This window comes from Quercus lobata, chromosome 9 (assembly GCF_001633185.2).
Source record: "Quercus lobata isolate SW786 chromosome 9, ValleyOak3.0 Primary Assembly, whole genome shotgun sequence".
NCBI lineage: Eukaryota > Viridiplantae > Streptophyta > Magnoliopsida > Fagales > Fagaceae > Quercus > Quercus lobata.
The window spans coordinates 42907496-42921109 of NC_044912.1; the positions used below are offsets into that span (position 1 = coordinate 42907496).

General features: G+C 34.4%; 1 protein-coding gene across 1 annotated transcript; it reads left to right on the forward strand.

Moving 5' to 3' along the window:
• The first annotated feature begins 2266 nt into the window (after positions 1-2266).
• Positions 2267-13097, forward strand: LOC115960672 (ribokinase). Its single transcript, XM_031079631.1, has 13 exons — positions 2267-2540; positions 2729-2789; positions 2892-2981; positions 3807-3884; positions 4024-4098; positions 7081-7133; positions 7869-8019; positions 9834-9944; positions 10548-10674; positions 10813-10910; positions 11555-11693; positions 12491-12543; positions 12651-13097. Exons 1-13 carry the CDS (start codon positions 2422-2424, stop codon positions 12765-12767), a joined length of 1272 nt encoding a protein of 423 aa, XP_030935491.1. The 5' UTR covers positions 2267-2421; the 3' UTR covers positions 12768-13097.
• The last annotated feature ends 517 nt before the right edge of the window (positions 13098-13614 follow it).

Here is a 13614-nt window from a genome sequence, read left to right on the forward strand (position 1 = left end):
GGTGTACAGGCTCCCTGAATATAATACTGACTACCTGGGCAATAGCAGTCCTAGTATGTCCAGCAAAATCCCTTCAGAGCCTATTATTATTATACCTCTCTAATCTGAAATCCCTTCAGTCTTGGGGAATTACTTTAACCTTTCCCTTTCCTTGTTGTTAGTCCTCCTCGACCTGTTTACATTTATCAATTTGATCCATGAGTTGACGTACGCTTCTGGCAAGTTTACTTGTCAAAGACTTCCTTAAATCATGCTCTACAGGCAGGCCAACCTTAAACGTCCTTATTGCTACTGTAGGGATGAAGGGCCCAGATATAGGTATTGGGCCATGGAAGAAGTATGGTCATAAGATGTTGGGAGCGTTATCTGAGAAGAAGTATCTCCTTAGCTAAACAAAGTAGAAGTCAAAGGTCCGACCCTTCATCAAGGACAAGGCAACAAGCAATTGTGCTGGTAAGGATAAACCTCAGATAGGGATAAAACAAAAGAGAGTTGGGAAATATCTAAGAAGAAAGCTGCTACCACCACATTAAATACTCTACATCTAATCCCCTGGTCTCATAAATGTGGAGGTGATACATAAACAGTAATTTTCAACCTTACAGCTACCCCTAAAGATTTCAGGAAAGTGCTGATGGGACAAGTATCAAAGCTAGCAATTTGATCTACATATGGACGGCTGAGATGAAAGAAGGAAGGAGAATATAAAGGAGAAAAACCCCATTACAAAGGGATCATGAGAGAATTTAAGTAAAAATCACTGTATACTCAAGAACTCTGAGAGAAATATATAAGAACAAATCATCCTCAGACTTTACCGAGTAGAGCTTTTCTTGCTTAAACTGTTTGTTGTATTCTTTCCAACCATAAATAACCTATTGTGACTACTATCCACTTATCTCATTGAAAGTTCATCTTTAAGCCCACTCTCTAACAAATTTATTGTTTTAGGCTCTTTGAGCCGTTGACCCTTCATTTGGGTTTTAGGAGTAAATCGTGCCCTTACATATATATATATATATATATGCTAGTTCTTTTCTCATTAATAGAAGACTATTAGTTGTTGGCTCATTCCTCTGCTAATAATACTAGAATCACAATTTTTTCACTATACAATTGTGGAAAAATCGTGATTCTAGTATTTTTAATATTAGATCAATGTAAAAATAAATAATAAACTACTCACAATCTACCATGTCAAAGTTGTGTCAAAAAAAAATTATGTTCCTAAAATGGTTGATAGTGATAGGTTGGTTATACTTATATGAGACCTATATATAATAGTATAAATCTTACATGGTAAGGGAGAGGAAAGGATAATGCTTTTTGAGATACAAACATCATCCGTAATCTTCTTTTGACTCTACTTTTATATTTATGTTTTTTTTTTTTGGGTCATAATTACTGAGGAAAAAAAAATAATGAATCTTTGTGAAAGTGGTATTAAAGTTGGGAGGAAATTTCGATTAAACAAGTTGTGGGGTTAAAAGAAGTAAAGAGTATACTTCTTGTATTGGAGAACAGGGAATCAGACTCCTCATCTCAAACACATACATACATACATTTTTCATATAACCATAAACAGGGCTGGCCCTAGGCCTAGGCCACTTAGGCCATCGCCTAGGCCCCCTACTAGAGAAAGGCCCCTAATTTTGGGGTAAAAATTAATATATATTTTTGGAGATATAGATTTTTTTTTTTTGTACTTTTAAGAAGTCTCAAATAATTAAGTAATGCTAGAGATAATACAACTTTAAATACATGAGTCCTATAAATATATATGTCATTAATCACAAGAAATAATTTAGATAGGAAAATGAAAGAAATATATACTATAAGTTTTACTTCAAAGACCTTTACAAATTGATTTGACAATTAATATGATTTGTGAACGTCAACAACTTATTAAATGCATTTTTGAAATACTTTGTGTGATTGGTGATACATCTTTGTAAGCCTCATATTGTAAAATTTATAATATGTTTATTATCTTCTTGAAGTGTCACTAATCATATTCATTACTATATCATTTCTAAGTGTTTTTTTAGTAAAATTTGTTATACCTTTAGCATTTTTCCAAAAAAATAAAAAGCATATTACAAAATAAAAAGAATATAGTTTTGTTATAAATAAAATAAAATAATGATGTTAAACATTAGTTTTTTTTTTTTTTTGACAGAGATATTAAACATTAGTTAAATATTATTTAAGTGATAACAAAAAAGTCTCATTTAAATATCTCACCTAATGCCTCCGAATTTGTTGTGCCACCCTTGACCATATACTACTTCATCTTCTTCTTGTTGCTCCTGTTTCACACCCAACTACCCAAGCCAAGCTTTTTGTCTTCGGGTCCTAATCAAATTCAAATCTTTTTGTCTCTTCATTTACACGCGCCTAGGCCTCTCAACTTTTGCAAAGATGCTGGGATTCTTTTCACTCTCCACATTTCCCAATAATGCTATAAAGCTAGTGAACTCTCAGAGCTTTGTATCAACATCAGCCACAGCAACAACGCCCACCACCATCAGCTTCACCAGGTCTCGTATTCTTTTCTGTCTCTTACTATTTTCACTCTCATGTAAACGCTTGCCAGTTGCCACCTCTTTTCTTTCACCTTTTCCTTTCTTTCTTTTCAATGACTATTGAATGAATTATCGCAATATTTCTCATTTTTTCTCTCTATATATGTAACATACACACCTGTTGTGTGTATGTATCATTGCAGATATTTGAGGGTGAAAATGTCGTCTGATACTCTTCCTCCTCCTCCTGAAAAGGGCATTGTTGTAAGCTCTCTCTCTCTCTCTCTCTCTCTCTCTCTGTATGTATATATAATGAACGCATGAAATGGAGATTGTTTTTTATTAATGTGAATGTGAGAGGTGCAGGTGGGGTGTGGTGGGGCGTCCGTGGATTTCTTGGCTGCAGTAGCAACCTATCCTAAGCCTGATGACAAGATCAGAAGCACCAGCTTGAAGGTTCTCTTCTTCTTCTACTACTTTTTATTCTAGTATGTTATATGACTGATGAAATGTTCAATGTTATTTGATAGATTATCAATTGTCTCAGAAGCTTAAGTAGTTAGGAAATGGCGAATTAATAATTTAACCAACGTTTTAACACTCTCTCTTAATAAGTGGAACCCAATTACCCAACACAGTACATTTTTAACTTTAAGTGAAGGTTTAAGCAGGGACAAGGTTCAAACTCATGATCACCTTGTTTGTTACTATGATAAATTATCGATTTTTAAAAAGATTGAACGGTTTGAAAATAGTAAATTTAATAATTTAATCAATATTTCAACATAATTATTAATGTTTTTAACTGTGCCTAGATCCTTTTCAGTTCCTTTTTTTTTTTCTGCAAATTATCTTTATTAGTGCCTTGCTTTGTTACCCACTATTGTTATTGACTTCTGCTCACTCGTAAATAACTCAATTTACTACTCCAGATTAACTCACTTGTGTGAATGAACATGATTGATATCACTTCAACAACTAATAAATACTTATCTAACTTACCTTTCTATGATAATTGACATCAGTTTGTAAGACATATTGTTGAAATAGAGATCTTAATAAACTGCAGCAGAATATGTTATTTTATTATATTGTTCAATGAACACTGGAATCAATTTTGATGACACACCAGATTGAGTATCCAATTAAAGAATGCCCATCTATGATCAGTATCAGTAGCATAGTTAATATCAAGTATTAGCAAATGATAGATAGATACCATGGCAACAATATTGCAATATAAAGATGTTATAATTATGTTTGGATGCATTGATTCGTTAGGTTCAAGGAGGTGGAAATGCAGGGAATGCTCTAACCTGTGCTGCTCGTTTGGGCTTAAAGCCCAGGCTAATTTCCAAGGTATCACCCTTGCATGTCTCTTGTTCTACATGTCCATTTTCCAAACTTGCGGGGAGATTGAGAAAGTTCAAAATTATTTTATGACTGATTATTTAAAATAATAATTTTTTTAACATGTTTGTCATTTTATAACCACTAGATTGCAGATGACACTCAAGGCAGGGATATATTGGATGAGTTAGTTGCTGATGGTGTGGATACTTCTTTTCTTGTGGTAAGCTTCAGATGATAAACCTACTTTTTAATCATTTTTCCGTTTTAATGATTTTCAATGCTGAAATTTCTCTGCATTAAGTATTGATGCATTATGTTGATTTCTTTACATAAAAAAGTTATCTGTAAATATTTTTATGAAGCTTTGTGATTCGAATAATCACACTTATGGTTAATACCAAATATATATATATATATATATATCAAGACTTAGCCCCAAAATTTTGGGGTCAACCACCAGATTCTCAACAAACTAATTGGGGTTGGCCAAATATATTCTTTTCAGTCATTATATTCCATCTGAAGTTGTGCTCTATGTTGCATCCTTAATTGACTTGTCATTTTTTTTACTACCATTAATGTTATTTTTTGGTCTTCCTCTTATCTTTTTTTCGTTCGCTTTACTTAAATCAACTCACTTAGCCCCAAAATTTTGTGGTCAACCACCAGATTTTCAACAAACTAGTTAGGGTTGGCCAAATATATTCTTTTCGGTCATTATATTCTATTTGAAGTTGTGCTCTATGTTGCATCCTTAATTGACTTGTCATTTTTTTTTTACTACTATTAATGTTATTTTTTGGTCTTCCTCTTATCCTTTTTTTCATTCACCTTACTTAAATTAACTCACTCTTTCTATCTAGTTAATTAATTACTCTTCTCTAAACACAGCTTGACCATCCCAAGTGACTTTCCCTAATCTTTTCATCAATAAGGGTCACCCCTATCTTGAAGTGAATTTCCTCATTTTGAATCCAATCTTTCTCTATATTTCCGCTTATAAATATCTTGCTTCTTTAACAATTCAATATTCAATACCATAGAGCATAGCTAATTTTATAGCAATCTTCTAATATTTGCCCTTTAACTTAATAGGTATTCTACAATCACACAATACTCCTAATGCGATTCTCCACTTTATCCACCATGTTCTTATCTTATGATTCACATCCTTTTCAGTCTCTCCATTCTTATAAATTATTGATCAAAGATATTGAAAGTTCACACTCCTTAGTATCTCCTGACCATCAAGTCTTACAACCCCTTACTTTGTTTCTACTTTTACTAAACGTATATTCTATGTAAGTCCTACTTAACTGAAAGTCTTTAGATTCTAAAGTGTCTCACCAAATTTCTAACTTGACATTCACTTCTAATTTCACCTACCAAAACTATACCATTTGCATAAAGTATACACCAAGGGACATCCTCTTGAATCAGTTTAGCGAGCACATCCATCACTTGTGCAAACAGATATGGACTAAATGTTGATCCTTGAAGCAAACTTATAGTGATAAATTTTTCATTGCACTTGTGTACTTGTTTATGGATAGTGTGGTAGTGTAGTTTTATGCTTTTGTGCCATCAAGACCCAAACTAAGGTTTCTAGTGCTTTTAGCATCTTTACATGATACAAACCCTTTATGCAGGGCCCAAATGGAAATGAAAAGGATGCAATTAGTTGCATGAGGTTCAGAAATCAATGAACACTAAAAACTAGTCACCACTAGATTTTAAGTAGTGACCAAAGGGGTGAAGAAATTGAAATATATGTTGTTCATAGAATCATTAAACTATCTTTTACAAAATGGATATGAGAGCAATAATAATTAAGAACAGCAACAAGGGATGAATTCATTCATGAGAAGTTAGATGTAGCAGTGATTGAGGGCAGGATAAAATGTTATGTTCGTCAGACACATTTTTCTCTAAATCATAATTGAAGAATCATTAGTTAAAGTGAAACTCAATCATACTTTTGCCATGAGATATTAAAATTAGAGTAGCTGCAATCTGCATACTTAAAAGTCCACATAACGCAAAAGAGATCTGGTTCATGGTGAAAGTGCTACAAGGACAAGGAAGAAGACAAACAGAACTTAAATTGATTTTAATAATGAATATGATATGTGTGTCTTAACAGAAAACCTTAGGGGCTCAAGTCAAACTTTAATGGCAGATAATTTTATACATCTAGGAGTGAGTTGATTTGACTTTGGCAACGGATTAATGCAACAACAAGATGCATTGTCTGGTTGTTATGGGGTCACATTGACTTGACAAAATTTTCTTCTCAGCAGTAAAACATTTCTAAATATTATGTTTGTTTTTCTTCAGTACTCCATTATATTAACTTCTCTGTGTAGTTTTGCACTTCTAGTTTTATTCTCCTTTTCTTTTTGCATTGATAGTAAAAGGCAGGAAATGAAGAAGTCGTCACATTTTCAAGGTCATAATTATTTAAAGGAATTGATACAGGATTCAAACATTCAGTATTGTAATCTGTGGGAGGTTAATGCTATTCTTGGTCATTGCTCACTCTCTCTCTCTTCTTTGCATGCTTAAATATCTGTACAATTTAGGGAGTTCAATTGGATTTGAATGTGTTTAGAGTTAAATGTACCCTTCCCAAACCAGATGAATGTCGCATGGAAAAGTGGAGTTTAGCATATTTGAAGTCTAATTGTCCATACTTGTGTTAAGATTGAAGATACAAAATATTAAATAACAATCTAACACAAATTTTGATGCTGAAACAACGAAGAATAATCAAAAAATAAAAAAGTAAAAAATTTAAATCATTAGAGGTAGGTTGCATTCACATGCTTTCAAATACTGATAACTCAGCTTCCACCTGTATAGTTTCTTCTAAATGTAGATTCTCAACCTGTCAGCCTCTGATTGGTAATTTTACAAATCTATCCCAGTTTTTTCATTGCAGAATTTCATGCTTGTATCTTATAGGTACACTCAATATTCAAGTACAATATACATGTACAATATATATATATATATATATAAAATAAAAAAGGAATTAAGGAAACTTATTTCCATTTTCACTCTAGTATTTGCCAAAAGTGTTGCTCCTGTAGCTGTTTGCAATTCTATGGATTTTTTTGTTGGAATTTGGCTTTGACAACTAAGGTTGAACTGCTATGTGATCTTGCATATTTATGTTATGCTCAATTTGCCTTTTTTCCAGGTTTCAGAACAGGGCAATTCACCATTTACCTATGTCATTGTTGACAACCAAACGTGAGGGCCTTTTCTTTTACTCCCTCCTCTCTCTCTCTCTCTCTCTCTCTCTCTCTCTCTCTCTCTCTCACAGCACAATTGACCTCCTTTCTTTGTTAACAATTTGAAGAAGGGGGAATCTTTAATGCCTTTTTTTTTAAGGTTCAAGGATGGCCTGAAGAAAATTTCTTGTTTACAACATGATCTTGGTGTTTATCTTTCATCTTTAAGTGCTTTAAATTTGATGTAATGTGAACAGATTTGACAATAACATCTGCGCAAGTTTCTTTGTAGAGATTAATTTAAGAAAAAAAATTTATGGTTGTACTTGTTTTGAGAGATGTCCACCCTACCTCTTCTCTCTATTCCCTGACTTTCACCCTATTCAAGGCATTCTCCATTGGGGAAGAATCCTGCTAAAGACCTTATTGTGTTAGTACATTTACTGTTTATGAGAAGATTCTTTTAGTAAATCATGTTTATGAAACATGACTCTCTTTCTCTTCTAGTTAGGTGACCACTTCACACACCACTGTTACAGTGAAGACTTTGGGAATGCCAAACAGTACAATTTTTCCATTGGCAGCACTACATCAAAACACATTTGTTATCTTATCAATGATTTGCTCTTCATTGGCTGAAATCATATATCATGATTAAAAATTTATGCTTTGAATCAATATAAATAGTGAACATTTAGAGTCTGTTGGGATTTTTTTTAATTTCCAGTTAATTAATCTTAAATGATATATTCAGGAAAACCCGTACTTGTATTCACACCGCAGGAAATCCTCCCATGGTACCAGATGACCTTTCTCGAGAAAATTTATTGTCTGCATTAGATGGTGCAAGAATTGCCTATTTTGATGGAAGATTGCCTGAAACTGCTTTAGTTATTGCACAAGAGGTGATTTTCATTTGTATTTCTTCTAGTTTCCTTGATACTTCTAGTATTGAGCCAATATTGATTCTGCTGTTTGAATTAGTATGACTAAGAAAGCAATTCCACATTGTAAGTTATAAAATCTTTTTTTGTTTTTTACTATCTCACCTTGATGATCTAAATGTTTCTTAATAATGTGTCCTTTTGGTTATCCTCCAATTTGGCTAAAGGCATCCATAGATTTCTGTGTGTTCTGCTTTAGAAACTCTATTGATAACATTGATTGCTAATTTCTTCCTCTTCTACTAACTATATTTTGCAATTAATGAAGATTCTGAGTATGAAATTCAAAATTACTTCAAGTCCGGCATACTGAATCATTCTCCAATATTTTTTTAAGTCTTCATCTAGGGATTCACCCCCCCCCCACCCCCCACAACCCCTTCTATTCACTGCAAAATTAGCTTGGGTGACCATTATTTGACATCTTGAAATCTTAAATAATTTTGTAAGTCAAATACTAACACCACATGTAATAACTGGAATTCCTTATCTGAGTTGTAAACTTTTGTTTTGATTTCATCTGAAAACTCAATAGCTCCAAGAACACCAACAGACCATGGGTACACTGGCAGCAGAGGGAGTGGAGTAAAAAGGAGGGAGGTGGCGGTTTGCACTAGATTTCATTGGAAAACTGACAATCACCTATTAAAGATATCATAGCATTCTATCCTTGAATTCTAACACATATTCCCCATAACCAACATCAAGTCCAAATATAATAACCTGGATTATATGGTTTGTGTGTGGATTTGAATTGTGAAGGTGTTGAGCTGGTATGTGACATTGAGCATTTATAAGGATCCCCAATTGTGACCAAATTTTAAGGTATAGTGTAGACGTGACTTACACTTTTCTCAGATCATGATAAATGGTATTGGAGCCAACCTAGTAATTCCACGTGGCTTGAGTGCAATGAAGGGCAATGCAAGCCTTGACAAAATTTCAAGAATTTAAGTGAAGGAGATTGTGATATCCTAGATTATATGAATTGTGTGGTTTTGTTTTTTTTTTTTTTGTCTTTTTGATAAATTGATTGTGTGGATTTAGATTGTGAAAGTGTTGCTTGTGCATACGTTGAGTCCTACATCAAGAAATTTCTAGGTCGATCTTGGGGCTATATAAACAATTACAAAGGGTCTCTTTTGTGACTAATCTTTTTAAGATAGAGTGTAGATGTGACTAACACTTTTCTTCGATCATGACCCAAACTTGCACTTCTCACATTCCTTATATCAATCGAAGCATTTAACTCAAAAAAGGGAGAAAAGAAAAAGACATTTCTTTCTCAAATCTTAATAATTAGTAATTCCCAAAGCTCAATCATTGAGGCTCACATTCGCACCACAAGTCATCAACATCAAGAAGCTTGGATATGAGGTTGACTGTAGATGTGGTCAAGATTGATCAGGTTGACAAGCTCATGATTGAGAGAGGCCAAGCAGCACTAGAGCCCAAATTGGACGGAGGTTTGAAGCTTTGAGATGTAGGATTCAACCTAATGGGTAGAGGAAGAGGGAGGGTCGAACCAGAGAAGACGGGCATCAAATACAACCTGAATACATTTCCTACTATGTTGTTGCTGTTATTTTTTATTTTTCTCTCTTTGACAGCTCTTGGCATTAAGTAATGCAGTGTGCTTCTCTTCACATATCATTTCAAGAATTAGATGTGCATAAATATTAGAAATACAATTTTTCATCATGCAAATACTCCCACTGTTTATAATATTAACTAACAAAGAAGTAATCAATATTTATTGGATCTTTCCAGTACAGGCAGTGCACAAAAGTATACCTATTTTAATTGATGCAGAAAGAAAGAGGGAAGGGTTGGATGATCTCCTGAAATTAGCTGATTATCTCATATGCTCAGCAAAATTTCCAAAGGCAAGTTGACTATTCTTCAGAATTATCATTGATGGGAGGAACTTATGAATGGGGAGTCTTTTCATCGGCCAATTCATTGGCGTGCACAGATTTTAAGTTATACTAGCATTGCATCTTTGTTCCATTTACTGTTTTCTCAAATTTGAAAATCCACTCAGTTTCATGGCCACAGATTTTCGAATAACAATTAAAGTCAACACAGATTTCTTGCCACATACTTACCTTCTTTTTTTATGTACACATACATACTTACACTCTATTTACAAAACATCCCCAATTATGGATCTGTTTTATTTTTTAAATTGTACCTAATGCACTTTTCTGTAACTTCTAATACCATGTGTATGTATTATCAAATCTATCCATCTGTGGGGAAATATTTTTTGTTCAAGTTTCATCTTGATGTGATTATTATAATTTTGTTACATTTGATCAAATTCAACATGTTTGTTCATCATATCAGATTTAGACATTATCAGATCCTTTGGCCCATAAGGATGAACTGTTTTGTTTAAGAGGCATAATACACACACACACACTAATTACTGCTCTAGTATCCTTGGTAAAATATATGGAACAACATTGAGGCTGCTTGTGTGACAGGCATGGACAGAGGCACCATCTCTTCCAAGTGCACTTGTTTCCATTCTGTTGAGATTGCCAAACATCAATTTTGTGATTGTGACCTTGGGTGAAGATGGATGCATGATGCTTGAGAGAAGTGTAAATGGTGAGTATGCAATTGCACATTTTTCTTGTCAAGGAGAATGAAAAGCAAGCAGAGTCAGATGCTGTGTCTTAAAAATTCAAACCCTTTTCTGTTTGATTTGCTTTATATATGCTTTTCATTGAAGTATTTCTATGGCAGAGAGTTCTGGGACAGAAGAGATTGACGTAGATGTCTTATTGGAATCATTAAAGCAGCAGCAAAAGGATGAAAGCACCAGCCCAACATGTATTTCATCGGTAAAATATTTTCTATTGAACCTCAAAACTTTATTTTTCTCTTATTATTAAGGCCTTGTTTATTGTTTACCTCTATGTCTTAGCCGTAGTTCATTGTAAGAGAGAGGTACAGTTGTGCAGCGTGAACTTTAACCAATTAATTTTTGTTTTGGTTTTGAAAAACTAATCCAGTATATGGAAGCCTTTGCTCAATTTAAAAAATGCTTGCTCATGTTGTTGAGCAAGCAATGATATGGACTGAGGGCTTTCACCAGCCCTTTCTTGTTGTCCACCATGCCACCAGCAAACTCAATCAAAGTGCCATAGCTGTTACTTTCAGCCTATTGAGACCATAGAACTATACAGTTCTATGAATGATACTGTAATCTGGACTTGAAGGATCTACCTGTAGTAAGTTTGTAATGTACCCATTGGATGCGTGTGTAACTCACCAAGAAAATAGAAGTAAAAAATAATAATAATAATAATAAAAGCATGGTTATAATTATATATGTGATTTCTTATTTAATCACCTTCAGAAATTCCGATAGTATTGAATATAGAGAAGCATTAGTCAGATAGAATTCTAGCAGGGTATAGTGGAGGTAATGTGTATACTTATGATACATCTTTACTGTTACATATTTTTCCTTTCAATTTTCCAGTCAGTGACAAGATTGAGAGCAAAAGGGATAGGGACACTATGTGGGAGGTTATTTCTGGGAACGGCTGAGAAGATACTGCCATCAGAACTTATCGACACAACTGGTGCTGGGGATGCATTTATTGGAGCTGTTATTTATGGTATGTGTAACCATTCAATCCATATGTTTTTTCGCTGTAGCCTGTCTCTCTATCCATACATTTGTTTGTATGCATGCTCTGTAATTTTTCCTGTAATTTCTCTTGCTTTTCAAGATGGATTTTCCCAGATCATTTGTCCTGAAGGTTATTATCATTTTACATTCAATATCATCCAACAAGTCACATTTGCCATGTCAAATCTGCTATCTTTTCAGATTTAAGACCACATAGCTTAGAGTAAACTATACTGGGACTACTCCATATAGGCAGCATCAATTTGATTTAGTTTACAGTCGCACCAGGATAAGAGCAAGACTTAGTTGATGATTATGATTACAAGTGTAGAAAGAATTTTTATGCCAATGTGGGTTAACTTCTGTTCCATGGGATAAGGTGTCCATCTCCTGGACTTTTAGCCGTCAACTCTGCTGACAATTCAGACTACATTTTACCTTACTCAAAATAACTAGTCCTGACTTGTTTGGCTGAATAAAAATTATTAGTTGATGCCTCAGCACTATTCAATGGTAAATATAAAAATAAATAAATAAAAAAGAGAAGCAGGATTCGATGTTTTCTTGACATCTCACCACTTAAGGACTGTAGGCCTGTTATTTTCTAGCAACTTTGCCATAGTATCTCAATTACTAGATTAGTTTATTCACCTAATAATAAGTCATCACTTTACAAAATTCCTTGCCAGTTTGTCTTGCAAAGCTTCATGCCTGCTGTCTTTCGCATATTTTTTTGTTGGAGGAAACATTGATGAGATTCGTAATTACTCAATTTCCTTGTAGCTATATGTGCTGACATGCCACCAGAACAAATGTTGCCATTTGCAGCTCACGTGGTAAGTGGACCTTTTTCCAAGGGCCAAATTAGCTTAACTGTGTTTATCTGGATGAAATGGGAAATTGAAAGAAAATTTGTTTGTGAATTTTGATGTGGTGATTGCAGGCAGCAGCAAACTGTAGAGCTTTGGGAGCTCGAACTGGTCTCCCATACCGCACAGATCCACGCCTGGCTTCTTTTTTACAACAAAGTTCCCAAGTGATCACATCTTTGGCAAAGTAAATAAGAAGCATGAGAATGAGCATGCAAGATGGGCTCTTTCATCCCAGCTGCTAAAAGGGCTTTGATGCGGGAGACGCAAGAAGATTTTTATTTAGTATTATTTATGTTTGCAAGTCAATTGTATTTTTTATGTTTTAGGTCCTAGTAGTTTATTAGGCTATTAATATTTTAATTTGGAAGCAAGGTTATTTTCGTAATAAGACAATTAAGGTCTCCTAGCCAATTAGAACTAGGGTTTAGTAATCCTTTATAAGCAACCTATTGTACTCCTTGAGGAGATAGTTGATATTTTGATGAATGAAAAAATGACCGTTTGGTTTTTCTTTGGTTTGGTGCTGACTCTAGGTCTACTCTAGGTGTTGACTCCTAGTGGTTTCCTCACTTGGTGCTGACTCCAAGGAAGGCCTAGGTGTTGATTCCTAAGTCATATATTTTATTTTTCCATTATTTCAGTTTTGTTCTGATTGTCCTGCGTTAGTTTTGGTATTAGAGCAAACACCGATCTATTACAAGTATTATCATAGTCACGAACCAGAAGAGTATTTAAAAAATAAAAAATAAAAAATAAAAAATCACCAGCCGCATCCCCATCACATCGACGACTTCCAATTTCGTTGTCCAAAGCCACCACGACGACGATCCAGCCTTCAAACCGCCATCTGCTCACCTGCTCCAATCGACGCCAGACCATCTTCGTCGACCCGCAAGCCCGATCTTGATCCTTGTCAGTGTTGCACCGCCAGAAGCCCTTCATCTCATGCGCCATTGCCGGCTCCGCTGGTTCTGAAGCTCTCCATATCGCCCGACATTGTTGTCAAACCACTGCATTTACTGGGACTGAAGCTTT